Below are 21,511 nucleotides of genomic sequence, written 5' to 3' on the forward strand. Positions count from 1 at the left end.
GGGAACCTACCTGAACATAATAAAGGCCATATACGACAAACCCACAGCAAACATCATTCTCAATGGTGAAAAACTGAAAGCATTTCCTGTAAGATCAGGAACAAGACAAGGATGTCCACTCTCACCACTATTATTCAACATAGTTTTGGAAGTCCTAGCCACGGCAATCAGAGAAGAAAAAGAAATAAAAGGAATCCAAATCGGAAAAGAAGAAGTAAAACTGTCACTGTTTGCAGATGACATGATACTATACATAGAGAATCCTAAAGATGTCACCAGAAAGCTACTAGAGCTAATCAATGAATTTGGTAAAGTTGCAGGATACAAAATTAATGCACAGAAATCTCTTGCATTCCTATACACTAATGATGAAAAATCTGAAAGAGAAATTAAGGAAACACTCCCATTTACCATTGCAACAAAAAGAATAAAATACCTAGGAATAAACCTACCTAGGGAGACAAAAGACCTGTATGCAGAAAACTATAAGACACTGATGAAAGAAATTAAAGATGATAGCAACAGATGGAGAGATATACCATGTTCTTGGATTGGAAGAATCAACATTGTGAAAATGACTATACTACCCAAAGCAATCTACAGATTCAATGCAATCCCTATCAAATTACCAATGGCATTTTTTACGGACCTAGAACAACTCATCTCAAAATTTGTATGGAGACACAAAAGACCCCGAATAGCCAAAGCAGTCTTGAGGGAAAAAAACGGAGCTGGAGGAATCAGACTCCCTGACTTCAGACTATACTACAAAGCTACAGTAATCAAGACAGTATGGTACTGGCACAAAAACAGAAACATAGATCAACGGAACAAGATAGAAAGCCCAGAGGTAAACCCACGCACCTATGGTCAACTAATCTATGACAAAGGAGGCAAGGATATACAATGGAGAAAAGACAGTCTCTTCAATAAGTGGTGCAGGGAAAACTGGACAGCTACATGTGAAAGAATGAAATTAGAACACTCCCTAACACCATACACAAAAATAAACTCAAAATGGATTTGAGACCTAAATGTAAGACTGGACACTATAAAACTCTCAGAGGAAAACATAGGAAGAACACTCTTGATGTAAATGACAGCAAGATCTTTTTTGATCCACCTCCTAGAGTAATGGAAATAAAAACAAAAATAAACAAATGGGACCTAATGAAACTTCAAAGCTTTTGCACAGCAAAGGAAACCATAAACAAGACGAAAAGACAACCCTCAGAATGGGAGAAAATATTTGCAAATGAATGAACGGACAAAGGATTAATCTCTAAAATATATAAACAGCTCATGCAGCTCAATATTAAAAAAACAAACAACCAATCCAAAAATGGGCAGAAGACCTAAATAGACACTTCTCCAAAGCAGACATACAGATGGCCAAGAAGCACATGAAAAGATGCTCAACATCACTACTTATTAGAGAAATGCAAATCAAAACTACAATGAGGTATCACCTCACACCAGTTAGAATGGGCATCATCAGAAAATCTACAAACAACAAATGCTGGAGAGGGTGTGGAGAAAAGGGAACCCTCTTGCACTGTTGGTGGGAATGTAAATTGATACAGCCACTATGGAGAACAGTATGGAGGTTCCTTAAAAAACTAAAAATAGAATTACCATATGATCCAGCAATCCCACTACTGGGCATGTACCCAGTGAAAACCGTAATTCAAAAAGACACATGCACCCCAATGTTCATTGCAGCACTATTTACAATAGCCAGGTCATGGAAGCAACCTAAATGCCTGTCGACAGACAAATGGATAAAGAAGATGTGGTACATATATACAATGGAATATTACTCAGCCATAGAAAGGAACGAAACTGGGTCAATTGTTGAGACGTGGATGGATCTAGAGACTGTCATACAGAGTGAAGTAAGTCAGAAAGAGAAAAACAAATATCATAAATTAACGCATATATGTGGAACCTAGAAGAATGGTACAGATGAACCGGTTTGGAGGGCAGAAATTGAGATACAGATGTAGAAAACAAACGTATGGACACCAAGGGGGGAAAGCCATGGGGTGGTGGGGGTGGGGGTGTGATGAATTGGGCGATTTGGATTTACGTGTATACACTGATGTGTATAAAATTGATGACTCATAAGAACATGCTGTTTAAAAAAATAAAATTAAAAAAAAAAGAAAAGAAAAAGTACAATAAAAAAAAGGGCTGAGAACCTGAATACTGATGGCCAACAGGCACATGAAAAGATGCTCAACATCACAAAAATGAAAACAAAACAAAACAGAAAAAAACTATAGTCCAGTATAAAATTAAAATTTTTTGAAAAGTGAGTAAGGGACTTCCGTGAGTGAAGGCGCAGTAGATAAGACTCCACGCTCCAAATGCAGGGGGCCCAGGTTTGATCCCTGGTCAGGGAGCTAGATCCCACATGCATGCCACAACTGAGAGTTCACATGCCGCAACTAAGAGATCGTGTGCCACAACTAAGAAGCCCATGAGGTGCAACTAAGGAGGCCGCCTGCTGCAACTAAGGAGCCAGCAAGCCACAACTAAGGAGCCCACGAACCACAACTAAGACCTGGTCAAACCAAATAAATAAATAAGTAAAAACTGAGTGAAGTGAAATATTTATAGTGTTGAGAGAAAAACCCCACCAACCTACAATTCTGTAGCCTACAAAATCATACTTTAAAAGGGAAGGAGAAATAAAGACTTACTCAGACAAACAAAAATTGAGGGAATTGTTTCTAGTAGACCCGCCTTGCAAGAAATGTTTTTAAAAGTTCTTCAGAAAGAAGGAAAATTACATAGGTCAGAAATTCAGATATACATTTTAAAAAGGAAGAGCATTAGAGAATAACTGAAGATAAAACAAAACTTTTATTTTTCGTATTCTTAATTGATCTAACAGATAACAGTATATTCAAAATAATAACAGCAACAATATATTTAATTGTATGTGTGTGTGGGTGTGTGTGGGTGTGCACACAACAGTACTAGCAATCAACTGTATATAATCGACATCTACAGACTTCATCCAACCACAGCAGAATACACATCCTTCTGAAGTTCACATGGAGCATTCACCAAGATAGATCACATTCTGGGCCATTAAACACACCATAACAAATTTAAAGGAACAGAAGTCACACAATGTCTGGTCTCAGACCACAGCGGAATTAAACTAGGAATCAACAACAGAAAAATAGCTGGAAAATCCCAAAATAAATGGAGATTAAACAGCACACTTCTATATAACACATGGGTCAAAGAATAAATCAAGAAATATTTTTTACTATTTTGAACTAAATGAAAATGAAAACACACCTTACTAAAATTTGTGGGATGCAATGAAAAGTGTTTAGGAGATTTAAAGCATTGAATATATATATTAGAAAAGAAGAAAAATCTAAAATCAATCATCTAAGCTTCCATCTTAGGAAACTAGAAAAAAAAAAGAGCAAATTCAACCCAAAGTAAGCAAAAGAAAATAAATAATAAAAATCAGAGCAGAAATCAATGAAGCTGAAAACAGGAATGAATAGAGAAAGTCAACAAATAACAAGAGCTGGTTCTTTGAAAAGATCAATAAAATTGATAAGGCTCTAGCCAAGCTAACAAAGAAAAAAAGACAAAGATACAAATGACTAATATCAGAAATTAAAAAGAGGACATTACTACAGATCTCATGGACATTAAAAGGAAGGAATATTTTGAGCAACTCTATGCCCACAAATGTGATAACACAGGTGAAAGTGACCAATTCCTTGAAAGACAGAAGCTGCCAAAATTCACACTAGAAGAAAGAGACAATGTGAATAGGCCTCTATGTATTAAAGAAATCCAATGAGTATGTAATAACCTTCCAAAAGAGAAACCACCAGGCCTGGATAGGTTCACTGGTGAATTCTACCAAACATTTAAGGAAGAAACTATACCAATTCTCTACAATCTCTTCCACAAGACAGAAGCAGAGGGAATGTTTCCTAACTCATTCTATGAGGCTAGCATTACCCTAATACCACAACCAAACACCTTACAAGAAAGGAAAACTAGAGACCACTATCTCTCATTAACATAGATGCAGAGCTCTTTAACAAAATATTAACTACTCAAATCCAACAATGTATAAAAAGAATTATACACCATAACCAAGTGGGATTTATCCCAGGTAAACAGACTCACAGATATAGAAAACAAACTAGTGGTTACCAATGGAGAGAAGGAAGGAGGGAGGGGCAAGTAAGGGATAGGGGATTAAGAGATACAAACTATTATGTATAAAATAAATAAGCTATGAGGATATATTTACAATGCAGGGAATATAGCCAATATTTTATAAGTATAAATGGAGTATACCCTTTAAAAATTGTGAATCACTATATTGTACACCTGTAACATATAATACTATACATCAACTATACTTCAATTTTAAAAATAAAAAAATAGAATAAAATCAATTAATGTAATCCATCACATCAACAGACAAAAGAAGAAAAATCACATGATCATATTAATAGATGTAGAAAAAGCATTTGATAAAATCCAATACCCATTCATGATAAAAACTCTCGGCAAACTAGAAATAGAGGGGAACTTCCTCAACTTGATAAAGACTATCTACAAAAACCCTACAGCTAACATCACATTCAATGGTGAGAAAACTGAAGTTTTCCCACTAAGATCAGAAATAAGGCAAGGATGTAACCTCTCACCATAGCTTTTCAACATTGTACTGGAAGCCCTAGCTAGTGCAGTAAGACAAGAAAAGGAAATAAAACGTATACAGATTAGGACTTCCCTGGTGGCACAGTGGTTAAGATTCTGCTTGCCAATGCAGGGGACATGGGTTCGAGCCCTGATCTGGGAAGATCCCACATGCCGCAGAGCAACTAAGCCTGGGCGCCACAACTACTGAGCCTGCGCTCTAAAGCCCATGAGCCACAACTACTGAGCCCACGTGCCACAACTACTGAAGCCTGTGTGCCTAGAGCCTGTGCTCCGCAACAAGAGAAGCCACTGCAATGAGAAGCCTGCACACTGCAACAAAGAGTAGCCCCCACTCGCCACAGCTAGAGAAAGCCCGCGCACAGCAATGAAGACCCAACGCAGCCAAACATAAATAAATACATAAATTTTAAAAAATGTATACAGATTGGGGAGGAAGAAATAAAACTGTTTTTCTTCACAGATGACATAATCATCTATGTAGAAAATTTTAAAGAACTGACCAAAAAAACCTCCTAGAACTAATAAGCAATTATAGCAAGATTGTAGAATACAAGGTTAATTAATATACAAAAGTCAATAACTTTCCTATATGTCAGCAATGAACAAGTGGACTTTGAAATGAAAAACATATTACTGTTTACATTAGCATGCCCCAACAAATAAAATACTTAGGTATAAATCTAACAAAATGTGTACAAGATCTACGTGAGAAAAACTACAAAACCCTGATGAAAAATATCAAAGAACAAAATAAATGGAAATGTATTTCATGTTCATGGATAGGAAGGCTCAATAGTGTCAAGATGTCATTTCTTCCCAACTTGATCTATAGATTCAATGCAATCCGAACCAAAATACCAACAAGTTATTTTGTGGCTAATGATAAACTGATAGTAAAGTTTATTTGGAGAGGGAAAAGACCCAGAATAGCCAAATCAATATTGGAGGAAAAGAACAAAGTTGGAAGACTGGCACTACTCAGCTTCAATACTTACTGTGAAGCTACAGTAATCAAGAAGGTGTGGTATTGGTGAAAAAATGGATAAATAGATCAATGGAATGAAATAGCCCAGAGATAGACCCATATAAATACAGTCAATTGATCTTTGACAAAGGAGCAAAGGTAATACAATGAACAAAGATAGTCTTTTCAACAAATGGTGCTGTAACAACTGGACATCCACATGCAAAAAAAGGAATCTAAATACAGATCTTATACTCTTCACAAAAATTAGCTCAAAATGGATCATAGATCAAAATGTAGAACACAAAAGCATAACACTCATAGAAGATAATATATGAGAAAACCTAGATGACCTTAGGTATGGCAGTGACTTTTTAGATACAACACCAAACACACAAACCATCAAAGACACAATTGATAAACTGGACTTCATTAAAATTAAAAATTTCTGCTCTGCAAAAGGCAATGTCAATGGAATTAGAAAAACCACAGAGTGGGAGAAAATATTTGAAAAAGACACAACTGATAAAGGACTATTATCCAAACTATGCAAAGAACTCTTAAAACTCAACAATAAGAAAACTGAACAACCTGATTAAGAAATGCAAAAAAGATCTGAATAGACACCTCACCAAAGAAGATATACAGATGTTAAGTAAGCATATGAAAAGATGTTCTGCATCAGGAAATTACAAAATAAAACAACAATGAGATACCACTATACCTCAATTAAAATGGCCAAAGTACAAAATACTGACAACACCAAATGCTGGTGAGGATTTGGAGCACCAGGAATTCTCATTCATTGCCGGTGGGAATGCAAAATGGTACAGCTACTTTGGAAGACTGTTTGGCAGTTTCTAACAAAGCTAAACATACCCTTAATATACGATCTAGCAATCACACTCCTTGGTATTTACCAAACTGAACTGAAAACTTATGTCCATACAAAAACCTGCACATAGATGTTTATAGCAGCTTTATTCATAATTGCCAAAACCTGAATGCAACCAAGATGTCCTTCAGTAGGTGAAAGGATAAACAAGCTGTGGCACATCCAGACAATGGAATATTACCCCGTGCTAAAAAGAAATGAGCCAACAAGCCATGGGGTAACCTTAAACATATTACTAAGTGAAAGAAGCCAATCTGAAAAAGATACATACTGTATGATTCCAATTACATGACATTTTGGAAAAGGCAAAACTATGGAGACAGTAAAAAGATCAGTGGTTACCAGGGATTGGGTGGGGGATAGATGAATAGGCAGAGTACAGAGGATTTTTAAGGCACTGCAACTGTTCTGTACGATACTCCAATGGTGGATATAAGTCATAATATATTTGTCCAAACCCAAAGAATGTAAAATACCAAGAGTGAACTCTAACGTATTAAACTATGGACTTTGGGTGGATAATAACGTGTCAATGTAGGTTCATGGACTGTAAAAAATGTACTACCCTGGTGGCCGATGTCGATAATGGGGAGGCTGTGCGTGAGTGCGTAAATGGGAACCTTTGTACTTTCTGCTCAGTTTTGCTGTGAATGTAAAACTTCCCTTAAAAATAAAGTTTATTAATTTTTGAAAATGTTAAAATTTACAGTATTCCAGAAATTACATCTTTTACAACTATTTAAACTTAGGATGGAAAATTTTAGATGTCAGCTTAAAAATCTGTAAGAAGGTGTATAGTTTTTCAAAATTCTTTTTGGGATTGTGGGGAACAAAGAGTGAAGACTCTTAGTCTAAGACAATGGTTTTCAACAAAGGCTTCAGCATCCCCTAGGAAGCATTTCTGGAAATTTGTAGGGCATCTTTAGTTGTCACTATGATTGGAGGCAGCAATTGGCATTTAGTGGGCAGGGTGCCAACAATGTTAAACATCTTTTTTTAAGTATTTTATTTATTTATTTATTTGGCTGCACCGGGTCTTAGTTGCGGCATGCAGGATCTTCGTTGCAGCATGCGGGGGTCTTTAGTTGTGGCATGAGGGGGACTTTAGTTGCGGCATGTGGGATCTAGTTCCCTGACCAGGGATCGAACCCAGGCCCCCTGCATTGGGAGCATGGAGTCTTAGCCACTGAACCACCAGGGAAGTCCCTAAACATCTTGCTATGTGTGGGGCAGTCCCACATGAGAATTTTTCTAACATCCTGTAAGATTTCTGAATGTCTCTGCATAATTATTTTAAATTATTTGAATCTAGCCCCTAATTTTGTTTTACATATAACTGCAATGTATTTCTGGAACAGCTGTGATAAATGCTAAATTTTAGAGGAAGGCAACTACTATATACATCGAAGGAAGATTGTTCTTTGTCATGGGATTTGAGCTACCATGCCCCTGTAGAAATCTGCCTACACACAGGAGGTTGGAGATTCTGTTTAACAGACTAGGAGTCAAATACAATTAAATTAGTGGAGACACATGAAATATAGGCTTACACTGAATTTTTTAAAAAATTTATTTATTTTATTTATTTTTATTTTTGGCTGTGTTGGGTCTTTGTTGCTGTGTGCGGGCTTTCTCTGGTTGCTGCAAGCGGGGGCTACTCTTCGTTGCGGTGCGTGGGCTTCTCATTGCAGTGGCTTCTCTTATTGCGGAGCACGGGCTCTAGGCATGCAGGTTTCAGTAGTTGTGGCACGTGGGCTCAGTAGTTGTGGCTCACAGGCGCTAGAGCGCAGGCTCAGTAGTTGTGGCACACGGGCTTAGTTGCTCCGCGGCATGTGGGATCTTCCCGGGCCAGGGCTCAAACCTGTGTCCCCTGCATTGGCAGGCAAATTCTTAACCACTGCGCCACCAGGGAAGCCTGGCTTACACTGAATTTTATTTTTTTTATAAATTTATTTTATTTTATTTATTTTTGGCTGTGTTGGGTCTTCGCTGCTGCACGCGGGCTTTCTCTAGTTGTGGTGAGCGGGGGCTACTCTTCGTTGCAGTGCGCGGGCTTCTCATTGCGGTGGCTTCTCTTGTTGTGAAGCATGGGCTCTAGGTGTGTAGGCTTCGGTAGTTGTGCCACATGGGCTCAGTAGCTGTAGCTTGCGGGCTCTAGAGCTCAGGCTCAGTAGTTGTGGCGCACGGGCTTAGTTGCTCCGCGGCATGTGGGATCTTCCGGGACCAGGGCTCGAACCCGTGTCCCCTGCATTGGCGGGCGGATTCTTAACCACTGTGCCACCAGGGAAGTCCCTACACTGAATTTTATTAATAGGGTGGTTAAAAATATTTCATAGTATTGCCAATTATCTTAAATAGAATACTAATATACCAGTGGAGAAACTAACATACTGAAATTATGTATTATTGTTTACATTGCTTGTAGGTTTTCACTCTTACTCTGTCACTGTCTCCAGAAGGCTACATACCACGTTTTTCCAGCTTCATGTATTACTGCTTCATTTCCCATCTATACTCTAGTCCCTGTCACCTACCAAAAGATATGGTCTCCACGGTTATCTTAGTAGTTTAACATGCCCTTGGCTTCCATGGAGAATCCAGGTAATAGCCATTGAAGGGGGGTAGCTACATTTCTTTGTAAATCTGCTAGAGAGAGAGGACACCGTTTACTGCATTACTCGATGCTGCTTAGGCAACAACCCTCTGAAACATCTCAGAACTCAGGGCAGGAGGAGCTGGTTCTTCATCGGGGAGCAGTATCAGCTCTAACATCTGAAGCTATGGAATGACCCTGTGGCTCCTTCTGCCATAGCTGCGAAGAAGTTCAGGATTTCTTGTGGGAGTTGTTCTCCTTCTCTTTTGCTTTAATTCTTGGCTCTGAACTCCTGTCCATATTCATTTCTCTGAGTACTACATCACCTGTGCTTTTATAGAAAGCCTCCTTAAGACATAACAAGTCAACAAAATAACGCATCTAGTTGTAGCTACCATGTTTTCTCCACTTGTCCCAACATTCTCATCTAGACTGGTGGGAAGATCACCGCACAAGGAAGGTTCTGTGCTCTGGCTTTCATGTGCCCTTCACTTCATTCAAGTCTCTGCACAGGTGTCAACACTCCAGAGGGCCCTCCCCTGACCTCCATACCTGAAATGTCCCTCCTTGCCCCACCAGCCACTCTTTCCCCTTACCCTATTTTACATTTCTTCATAGAACCCCTACTCTGGATTGTTTACTGGGCAGTGTCTGCCTCCCCTTCAGACTCTAAGTTCTCTTGAGGACACAGTCTGCTTCGATCATGGCTGCATTCTCAGTGTACAGAAGAATGCCTGGCACATAGTAGGAGCTCGATAAATAGTTGTTAAGTGAAGGAATCATTCAGTAAATCAGAGAAACCACTGTTGCCTAGTGACCTAGACAGCTGCTGATATTAATTTACTGCTTTCTCCAATTTACGTGAATGTACTGAAAGTCACATTTTTCCTTTGCCTTTACTTTTGATGTGCTAACCCAGGGCCAGGGCAGTGTTCCCGTTAAGTGTTGCTTACACCTAACCACCTCCAAACTTGGGTTGCCAAAATGACCAAAGCCCAACCACTGCAGAGGTCTCCCCAGGACCCCGGCAGCTTAGGACCACACTGCAGGTGCTAATGCTCATGCAAGAAATGATTTTCCACTCAAAATAGAGGGAAATGAACTGCCTCGTATCACCTCTTCCTTCTGGAAAGAACTCCATTCAGTAACCACATGGTCACCATGCTTGGCAAAATCTGCAAAAGGTTCCTCTCAAATATCCAAAAAGTAGTTTTTAACTTGTGGAAGATAACAAAATATTTTTTAAAACAGATATGTAGTCTCTTACCATCACCTTTTTCCCTCACGGTAGAGGTCTAAGGGTTGATGGTGTCTAGTTCATGTAACGTCACAAAAAATGATTATAGTGAAAGGAAATGCTGTTTCCAGAAGCTACAGAGATGAGACCCAGGTCTTGCAGGTCAGAAACTTTCCCTTTTACCCAAATTGAAATCTGTAGGCCTTTTGGAAGAAGAAAATTTTATGTCTAACTGCCCTTCTCTCTCCACAAGCTTATGAAATCAGTCAGTTCCTTCACTGTAAACCAAGATTACCTGGGTATATAAATCTCTATTTCTTTAATACACGGCACATAAATTCAACTAATTGGGACTGCTGTAAGCCACTACCATTAGCGCAACATTGTCCTAAGTACTGTGGGTCACACCAAGGAAATAGACAATGACCTTACTTACCATTAATCATCCTGAATCCCCTCAGGTCTCTAAGATTTGAAATCAGAATAATACTGCTTTTCTCCTAACCCTCTAGGAAATTTCAGAAACAGAAATTGGATCATGCCTCAAACACAAGAAGAAAGGCATAAATGGAGAACATGAAGCAGTTACCCTTGGTGATATTATTCGTCTTTCTCTGGGAATCAATGGTTTATAATCTGATGATGTAATTTCCCCTATGGTTTTTTAAATATCATTTTAAATTTCACGCAGTGAACAAGTGACGCAATATAGGCTGAACTGGGAGCATTAACAATGTGAGGTGTTAACGATGGACGTCTGAAAGGGGTCCTTTTCAGGAAGCACATTATACAAGAGTTTTCTAGACAAAGAGAAAATGCACTTCTTACCTCCTACCAACAAGTAGCTGTTGGGAAACAGTGTTTTTGCTTGCATAAGTGCCCTTGCATGACCTGAGTGGAAGAGGTCAAATATTCCATCTGCGTATACTCTGACAGGTCTGTCAACTGTGGAAGAAAGAAAACATCATCAACAGAACTGCAGAATAAGGAGCCCAGTCACCTGATCCTTCCATCAGTACAGCACCGTAATAAGGTTTACCTGGAGAAAACACAATGTCTACATACCATCAGTTTCATATTAGTGCACGAAATTAACTTTACCAAGAGGTTCTTCTAAGGACATCAAAGCAGAGTAAAAACATAACAAAATTAAGATTGACCCAGAATACACATTGTTAGCCGCAGAGCACTGGGGAGTTTTCTTGATCCAGAGTAGAGTCTCAGGTGGCTGAGCTGGCAGATTCAGACACACCAGACATAACCAAAGGGTTGACAGAGTCAGCCCAGCGGGAATATCAAGGTAGGAGTGACTGAGGAGCTCAATGAAAAGGACAAATGACTTCATCCTCGAGTCTGGCAGTCCTGAACTAAGACCCCTGAGTCCTATTCCCAAAGGCAAAGACACAGCTGTGCACCTCTTCCAAGTCACCGTGGCAGCGTAAAATCAGCCTTGGTAGTATTTACACCATAGAAATTGGCAAATGCTCAAATCAGGGCTTATTTCTCCCTGGGGGGCCAGTTGTTAAACATTTACCAGCATACACTGCACAAAGGTCACTCCCTATTCTCTTTGGTATCCTAAGACGTGGGGCGGGGAGTACATGCCCCAAGGGGAGGAGTGTCAGGGAGCAAAAGTTACATGGCGGGGTGCTCAGGGTTGGAGGCGAGTGACCCACACTACAGTCATTCCTAGGGAGAAGGGTCAAGAGCAAATCGGCCACAACAGACACTCACTGTGGCATACAGTGCTTGGGAAGTGCCATTTCTTGAGGAAGAGGGACACATTTCACCAGAGCTTCCCGGGAGCCAGGAGACTGCACTAGGAACTGCTGGATGACACTTTTGCTGAGTCAGCCAAAGACCCATCCCCTCCAATAAGAGGGAGACATAGGGAGGTAGAGGGGCTGGGTGCCAACTTTTACACCATTTTGGATTCTCAACAAAGGAACTAGAAAATGAAAATATGGCGAACGACAAACTAAACGTGGCAAACCGAACACACACACACTTATCTCCACTTCCGCTCTAACACCACAAGAATTACAGAGAAAGAATTAAAAAGGGATAATCCCCCAAGGGCAGAGGAAACAAGAAAGGCAATGACAGTGTATTAGAGATGTCAACATTTTGGAAAGTTGATTGTCAAGTGCTGAGTATCTACAGGGAACAAGAATCAGAGGTGGGGCAGGTAGGCAAAGGGATTGCTGGTTTGTTTGTTGGTTTGTTTGTTTTACGAGCCTAAGAGTCCTACTAACTTTTTAAACTAGATGCACGTATTATATTGATGTTATAAATTTAAAAAAAAGAAATCAATGCACACTTCTGTTGAATGATCTTTAAGGCTTAGATTTTAAATTGTGATTATTTCTTGATGTAATACAACCTCGTTAATTTAGAACATAAATTGAAAGGAATATTACATTAACATATTCAGATGGTACAATGTTTCTAATAAATTAAATTTCACTAATAAAAAAAACTCGAGAGACTTTGTGTCAGATAGGGAATTGCAATTATTCCCAATTATACACCGTTTTGAACAAAGAGAATTGCCTTCACAGGATTATACTGTACTCTAAATAAGGCACGGTAAATAGAAAATACTTTGAAATAACAAGCTGTCTAATGAGGGATCCTTAGTTTCAAAGCTCTTATTCAATTTGAATTCAATTGAGGAAAATTTGTTTTAAGATATAAACCCTAGGGGGAAGCAGATGGCAGTTCTGCAAAATTTTTTGTTATTGATTCAGAAGTGATCAAGATAAATAAATTCAGGAAGCAGGGAGGAAAGAAAAGTAAAGAAAGACGATATAATTACTGAGAAAAAAGGCCATTTAGTAAATTTGTGAAGAGTATTTGTGGAGTTGATTTTGCAATAAGCTCACTTTTAAAAATTGTAGTGTGTCAGCAATTTCCAGACTGGGAAATTCTGCAGTACCAAAAAAAAAAAAAAAAAAATCCCTGATCTCTTCAACAAATAAACTTCAAGAAAAAAAAAGAAGAGGGAAAGAGATAAAGGGGGGGGGGACTTTGAGATTAAAAGGTATTTAAAAAACATCTCAACATATTGTAATATATAGACATTATTTGGATTTGGGTTCAAACAAACTATAAATAAATGGTGACATAAGATAACTGGAAATTGGAACACTGGATATTTGATGATATTAAAGAATTGCTGTTAATTTTTTAGGTGAGATAATGATATAGTGGTTATGCCTTAAAAAAAACCCAGAGTTCTTATTTTTTAAGACATATATACAGAAGTATTTATGGATGAAATGATAGGAAGCCTGGGATTTTGTTTCAAATAATTCAAGAGGGGAGAGTTGATGAGGAAAGGCTACAGGATGGTGCTTGTTAGGTATGGGTGATGGACACATGAAGGTTCATTATATTGTTCTAGTTTTGTGAATGTTTGAAATTCTCCATAATATTTTTTAATAGACTGTGGCTTTGTAAGTTAGTTGGTATGTTTATTTGTTTTAATCTTTTGTTCGAAGTTTTTCTGGACATCCTTTTAGGCATCTGGGGACTCTCCAGAGGGTATATGCTGGGAACCACTGGCCTGTGAAGCTAGAGGTTTGGCAATGATCAAAAGATGGAGCACACCTATTCCATGGCCATGGTGGAGAGACCTAAAAGTAGCTCCCACTGACCCCCACACCTCCTGCTGTTCACACCTTTGTGAGATCCCCTCCCTTTGAAGTGGGAGTGGGACCCATGCCTTGCTTCTAACCAGGAGAATATGACAAAGGTGATAGATGTCTCTCCCATGATTATGTTACAGTATATAAGACTCCATTTTGCTAGCAGACTCATTCTTTCTCCCTTGGTGGCTTTGAAGAAGCAAGCTGCCATATTTTGAGAAGGCCATGTGGCAAGGAACTGCAGGTGGCCTCTAGGAGCCGAGGGTGGTCTCTGGTTGACAACCAGCAAGAAGCTAGATCCTTGGTCTTAGAGTTCCAAGGAAATAAATTCTGCCAACAACCTGAGTGAGCTCGGAAGCAGATCTACCAGATCCACCAGTCAAGCTTCCAGATGAGAACTGAGCCCTGGGTGACACCTTGAATGCAGTCTTGTGAAACCCTGAGCAGAGGACTCAGCTAAGCCAGGCTTGGACTCCTGATCCATGGAAACTGTGACATAATGAATGTGCAGTGCTTTAAGCCATTAGGTCTGTGGTAATATGTTATATAGCATCTCACACCATATACAAAAATTAACTCTAAATGGATCATAGACCTAAACGTAAAGCTAAAACTACAAAACTTCTAGAAGAAAACAGGAGAAAATCTTAGTGGCTTTGAGTTTGACAAAAATTTCTTAAATAGGAACCAAAAAGGACACACGATAAAACAAAAAAATTTATATATTAAACCTCATTTAAAACCTTTACTCTTCAAAAGACATTTTTACAAAAATGAAAAGGCAAGTCTTAGGGAGAAAATATCTGCAAAATATGTATCTGATATAAGACTTGTATCTGGAATATATAAAGAACCCTCAAAACTCAATAATAAGATAAACAACTCATTTTTAAAAGGGCAAAAAAATTTCAACAGACATTTCACCAAAGAAAATAAATAGATGGATGGCAAATGAGCACATGAAAAGATCCTCAATACCATTAGTCATTAGGGAAATACAAATTAAAGTGACCCTGAGATACTACTTCATACTCACTAGAATGACTAAAAATTTAAAAACTATTGATCATACCAAGTGCTGATGAGGATATAGAGCAACTGGAACTCTCATACACTGCTGCTGGGAATGTAAATGGTACAAATACATTGGAAAGCAGTTTGGCAGTTGGTTAAAAAGTTAAACATACACATACCATACGGCAAGACAGGAGGCAGTCACCAACTACAGTACATCTGAATTCACATTTTTGTAGGGCATGTTATGGTGTTTCTTGGTATTGTTTCAGATTCAGGCAACAATAAAAGGGTGATTATTCATTTTTTATTATGGCTCTTAAAATGCAGCTTATTAACAATGCCTTAAAAGTACATATGATTTACAGAGCACATGTATTTCACTTAATCTTTCCATCAACTCTGTGAGGTAGGTATAAGAGAGTGGACTTACTATCCTCTCTCATAGAGGAGCAAATGGAAGCTCAGCAAAGCTGAGCAGCTTACCCAGCATCATACAACCAACCTATGATGGAGTTTGAGTGCAAACCAAACTCCACTGATCTTTCTTCTAACTCATGATGCCTTCTAGAAAACTACATGCCATTATGGAGTCTTTTAAAAAAGAGAGAGAGAGAAAGACAGACTGTTACTGAATGCCCAGTAATTATGGTAACTGGTATTGTTTTTGTGTACAGCTGATGTGCAAAAGAGGTGGCACAAAATTTAACCTTTTAAAATCTAATAGTTACCTATCTCACAAAGTTTACATAGTTTTATATAAACTTAATCATTTCCTTCTACTTATAGCCAGCGATGCTCTTCTCAATAAATGATGATTGATGTTTGCTTTTTAAAATACATTAAATTTAAGTTAAAAAAGAAAGAGTACATTTTTTAAAAAATTAAGTAAATTACAGTACAGGTGACACAGAAATAAGGCAAAATTCATTCAGGTGGCTCTTGAAAAATGAATTTGGAAAACTACACATATCACTGTGTGAACAGAATAATATAAATTCCCTTTTTGTGAAGAAAAACAGGAAATCAGAACTGAGTTTCCCTTTAAGAAAAAATGTCAGCTTTAATGAAAAGGAACCTGTGAAGCAATCACTTGGGCTTTTCCTTTATCTCCAGGCAGATTACTGATTTTCTCTGTCTCAGGATACATACTAAACCTTAGAGGGTCATACCTCCACAGCTGGACTATTTGAGCTAAGATCAAAGGTGCCAGTTCCACTCAACAACAACAAAAAACAAACAACCCAACTAAAAAAATGGGCAGAAGACCTAAATAGACATTTCTCCAAAGAAGACATACAAATACCCAAAAAGCACATGAAAAGATGCTCAACATCACTAATTATTAGAGAAATGCAAATCAAAACTACAGTGAGGTATCACCTCACACCACTCAGAATGGCCATCATTAAAAAGTCTACAAATAAATGCTGGAGAGGGTGCAGAGAAAAGGGAACCCTCCTACACTGCTGGTAGGAATGTAAATTGGTGCAGCCACTATGGAAAACAGTATGGAGGTTCCTCAAAAAACTAAAAATAGAGTTGCCATATGATCCAGCAATCCCACTCCTGGGCATATACCCAGAGAAAACTCTAATTCAAAAAGATACAGGCACCCCTATGTTCATAGCAGCACCATTTACAAGAGCCAAGACATGGAAGCAACCTAAATGTCCATCAGATGAATGGATAAAGAAGATGTGGTACATATATACAGTGGAATATTACTCAGCCATCAAAAAGAATGAAATAATGCCATTTGCAGCAACATGGATGGACCTAGAGATTATCACACTAAGCGAAGTAAGTCAGACAGAGAAAGACAAATACCATACACATGGAATCTAAAATACAATACAAATCAACATATCTACGAAACAAAAACAGACTCCCAGATATAGGGAACAGACTTGTGGTTGCCAAGGGGGAGGAGGGGTAGGGAAGGGAAGGAATGGGATTTTGGCATTAGCAGAGGCAAACTATTATATATAGGACAGATAAACAACAAGGTCCTACTGTATAGCACAGGGAACCATATTCAGTATCCTGCGACAAACCATAATGGAAAAGAATATGAAAAAAATATATATATATGTATAACTGAGTCACTTTGCTGTACACAAGAAATTAACACAACCTGGTAAATCAACTATACTTCAATAAAAAAATTTTTTTAAAAAGGTGCCAGTTCCGGGACTTCTCTGGTGGCGCAGTGGTTAAGCATCCGCCTGCCAATGCAGGGGACACGGGTTCGAGCCCTGGTCCGGGAAGACCCCACATGCCGTGGAGCAACTAAGCCTGTGCGCCACAACTACCGAGCCTGCGCTCTAGAGCCCGCGAGCCACCACTACTGAGCCCATGTGCCACAACTCCTGAAGCCCACACGCCTAGAGCCCGTGCTCTGCAACAAGAGAAGCCACCGCAATGAGAAGCGCATGCACCGCAATGAAGAGTAGCCCCCGCTCGCCACAACTAGAGAAAGCCCGCGCGCAGCAACAAAGACCCAACACAGCCAAAAATAAATTAATTAATTAACTTAAAAGAAAAAGGTGCCAGTTCCAATTGCTCTACTGTGCTCCTTCTCCTGAGGTTCATCACTCTCTGACCTCACAGATGAGGTCCAGGAGCTAAAAGCTATGAGCAGCCCCTTTTAGAATTTATACACCAGCTCCTGTTTGGGCAGACCTAAGACCACGAAACATAATGTAGGCAATTGTATGAAGTCATAAAATGGGCTAGAGAAGGAGTTAGTGAAAGACTTCAGTTGCAACTATAATCTTGAAGCACATTATGAACCCTCAATACAGGTCTCTTTTGTCTTTTTGAAGGGATGCTCAAGACGGCACCACAGAAAGGTAACTGCCTACTAGTCTTGAAAACTACCAAACATTTCAAAAAAGTAATGATGTTTTTCTTGTTTTCTTAAATAATAGTCAAACAGCAAGATATTTTTAAAACTCTGTGAGCTTCTCTAGTAACAGTACAATGCTCCAACAATTATGTTTAGATAATCTCCACGACACTCCCTCCAACCACTACCAACAGTTACTTTTTTTTTTCAACATCTTTATTGGAGTATAACTGCTCTACAATGGTGTATTAGCTTCTGCTGCATAACGAAGTGAATCAGCCATACGTATACACATATCCCCTCCCTCTTGCATCTCCCTCCCACCCTCCCCATCCCACCCGTCTAGGTGGTCACAAAGCACAGAGCTGATCTCCCTGTGCTATGCGGCTGCTGCCCACCAGCCATCCATTCTACATTTGGTAGTGTATATATGTCCATGCCACTCTCTCACCTTGTCCCAGCCCACCCCTCCCCCTCCCCGTGTCCTGAAGTCCACTCTCCAAAGAAGATATACAGATTGCCAACAAACACAGGAAAGGACTCTCAACGTCACAAATCATTAGAGAAATGCAAATCAAAACTACAATGAGGTATCACCTCACACCAGTCACAATGGCCATCATCAGAAAATCTACAAACAACAAATGCTGGAGAGGTTGTGGAGAAAAGGGAACCCTCTTGCACTGTTGGTGGGAATGTAAATTGATACAGCCACTATGGAGAACAGTATGGAGGTTCCTTAAAAAACTAAAAACAGAACTACCTACCATATGACCCAGCAATCCCACTACTGGGCATATACCCTGAGAAAACTATAATTCAAAAAGGGTCATGGGGGGAATTGGGAAGATGGCGGAAGAGTAAGACGCGGAGATCACCTTCCTCCCCACAGATACATCAGAAATACATCTACACGTGGAACTGCTCCTATAGAACACCCACTGAACGCTAGCAGAAGACGTCAGACCTCCCAAAAGGCAAGAAACTCCCCACATACCTGGGTAGGGCAAAAGAAAAAAGAAACAACAGAGACAAAAGAATACGGACGGGACATGCACGAGTGGGAGGCAGCTGTGAAGGAGGAAAGTTTCCCACACACTAGGAAGCCCCTTCATGGGCGGAGACTGCGGGTGGCGGAGCGGGGAAGCTTCGGAGCCACGGAGGAGAGCGCAGCCACAGGGGTGCGGAGGGCAAAGCGGAGAGATTCCCGCACAGAGGTTCGGCGCCGACCAGCACTCACCAGCCCGAGAGGCTTGTCTGCTCAGCCGCCGGGGCGGGCAGGGGCTGGGAGCTAAGGCTCGGGCTTCGGTCGGATCACAGGGAGAGGACTGGGGTTGGCGGCGTGAACACGGCCTGAAGGGGGCTAGTGCGCCACAGCTAGCCGGGAGGGAGTCCGGGAAAAAGTCTGCAGCTGCCGAAGAGGCAAGAGACTTTTTCTTGCCTCTTTGTTTCCTGGTGCGCGAGGAGAGGGGATTCAGAGCGCCGCCTAAACGAGCTCCAGAGACGGGCGCAAGCCGCGGCTATCAGCGCGGACCCCAGAGATGGGCATGAGACGCTAAGGCTGCTGCTGCCGCCACCAAGAAGCCTGTGTGCGAGCACAGGTCACTCTCCACACCTCCCCTCCCGGGAGCCTGTGCAGCCCGCCACTGCCAGGCTCCCGTGATCCAGGGACAACTTACCCGGGAGAATGCACGGCGCGCCTCAGGCTGTTGCAACGTCACGCCGGCCTCTGCCGCCGCAGGCTCGCCCCGCCTCCGTACCCTCCCTCCCCCTGGCCTGAGTGAGCCAGAGCCCCCAAAGCAGCTGCTCCTTTAACCCCGTCCTGTCTGAGCAAAGAACAGACGCCCTCAGGCGACCTACACACAGAGGCGGGCCCAAATCCAAAGCTGAACCCCGGGAGCTGTGCGAACAAAGAAGAGAAAGGGAAATTTCTCCCAGCAGCCTCAGAAGCAGGATTAAATCTCCACAATCAACTTGATGTACCCTGCATCTGTGGAATACCTGAATAGACAACGAATCATCCCAAATTGAGGAGGTGGACTTTGGGAGCAAGATACATTATTTTTTCCCCTTTTCCTCTTTTTGTGAGTGTGTATGTGTATGCTTCTGCGTGAGATTTTGTCTGTATAGCTTTGCTTTCACCATTTGTCCTAGGATTCTGTCCGTCCTTTTTTTTTTTTACATTAAAAAAATTTTTTTTCTTAATAATTATTTTTTATTTTTTTAATTTTAATAACTTTATTTTATCTTACTTTATTTTATTTTATCCTCTTTCTTTTTTTTCTTTCTATTTTTTCTCCCTTTTATTCTCAGCCGTGTGGATGACAGGCTCTTGGTGCTCTGGCCAGGCGTCAGGGCAGTGCCACTGAGGTGGGAGAGCCAACTTCAGGACACTGGTCCACAAGAGACCTCCCAGCTCCATGTAATACCAAATGGCGAAAATCTCCCAGAGATCTCCATCTCAACACCAAGACCCAGCTTCACTCAACGACCAGCAGGCTATAGTGCTGGACACCCTATGCCAAACAACTAGCAAGACAGGAACACAGCCCCATCCATTAGTAGAGAGGCTACCTAAAATCATAGTAAGGCCACAGACACCCCAAAACACACCACCAGACGTGGACCTGCTCACCAGAAGGACAAGATCCAGCCTCATCCACCAGAACACAGGCGCTAGTCCCCTCCACCAGGAAGCCTACACAACCCACTGAACCAACCTTAGCCACTGGGGACAGATACAAAAAACAATGGGAACTATGAACCTGCAGCCTGCAAAAAGGAGACCCCAAACACCATAAGATAAGCAAAATGAGAAGACAGAAAAACACACAGCAGATGAAGGAGCAAGGTAAAAACACATCAGACCTAACAAATGAAGAGGAAATAGGCAGTCTACCTGAAAAAGAATTCAGAATAATGATAGTAAAGATGATCCAAAATCTTGGAAATAGAATAGACAAAATGCAAGAAACATTTAACAAGGACGTAGAAGAACTAAAGAGGAACCAAGCAATGATGAAAAACACAATAAATGAAATTAAAAATACTCTAGAAGGGATCAATAGCAGAATAACTGAGGCAGAAGAAAGGATAAGTGACCTGGAAGATAAAATAGTGGAAATAACTACTGCAGAGCAGAATAAAGAAAAAAAGAATGAAAAGAACTGAAGACAGTCTCAGAGACCTCTGGGACAACATTAAACACACCAACATTCGAATTATAGGGGTCCCAGAAGAAGAAGAGAAAAAGAAAGGGACTGAGAAAATATTTGAAGAGATTATAGTTGAAAACTTCCTTAAGATGGGAAAGGAAATAGTTAATCAAGTCCTGGAAGCACAGAGAGTCCCATACAGGATAAATCCAAGGAGAAACACGCCAAGACACATATTAATCAAACTATCAAAAATTAAATATAAGGAAAACATATTAAAAGCAGCAAGGGAAAAACAACAAATAACACACAAGGGAATCCCCATAAGGTTAACAGCTGATCTTTCAGCAGAAACTCTGCAAGCCAGAAGGGAGTGGCAGAACATATTTAAAGTGATGAAGGAGAAAAATCTACAACCAAGATTACTCTACCC

The 21,511-nt window shown here is 40.2% G+C and overlaps 1 protein-coding gene across 3 annotated transcripts in view; it reads right to left on the reverse strand.

Annotated features, from left to right (window-relative positions):
• PCYT1B (phosphate cytidylyltransferase 1B, choline) overlaps nucleotides 1-21,511 on the reverse strand; it is a 139,668-nt gene that overhangs the window by 80,557 nt on the left and 37,600 nt on the right. For all 3 annotated transcript variants that reach the window (XM_068533627.1, XM_068533628.1, XM_068533629.1), the window contains exon 3: nucleotides 11,237-11,353. In XM_068533627.1, the coding sequence (XP_068389728.1) occupies nucleotides 11,237-11,353 (117 nt within the window). The remainder of the gene's footprint in view (nucleotides 1-11,236; nucleotides 11,354-21,511) is intronic.

The sequence above is a fragment of the Eschrichtius robustus genome, chromosome X (assembly GCF_028021215.1).
Source record: "Eschrichtius robustus isolate mEscRob2 chromosome X, mEscRob2.pri, whole genome shotgun sequence".
In the NCBI taxonomy this organism is placed as follows: domain Eukaryota; kingdom Metazoa; phylum Chordata; class Mammalia; order Artiodactyla; family Eschrichtiidae; genus Eschrichtius; species Eschrichtius robustus.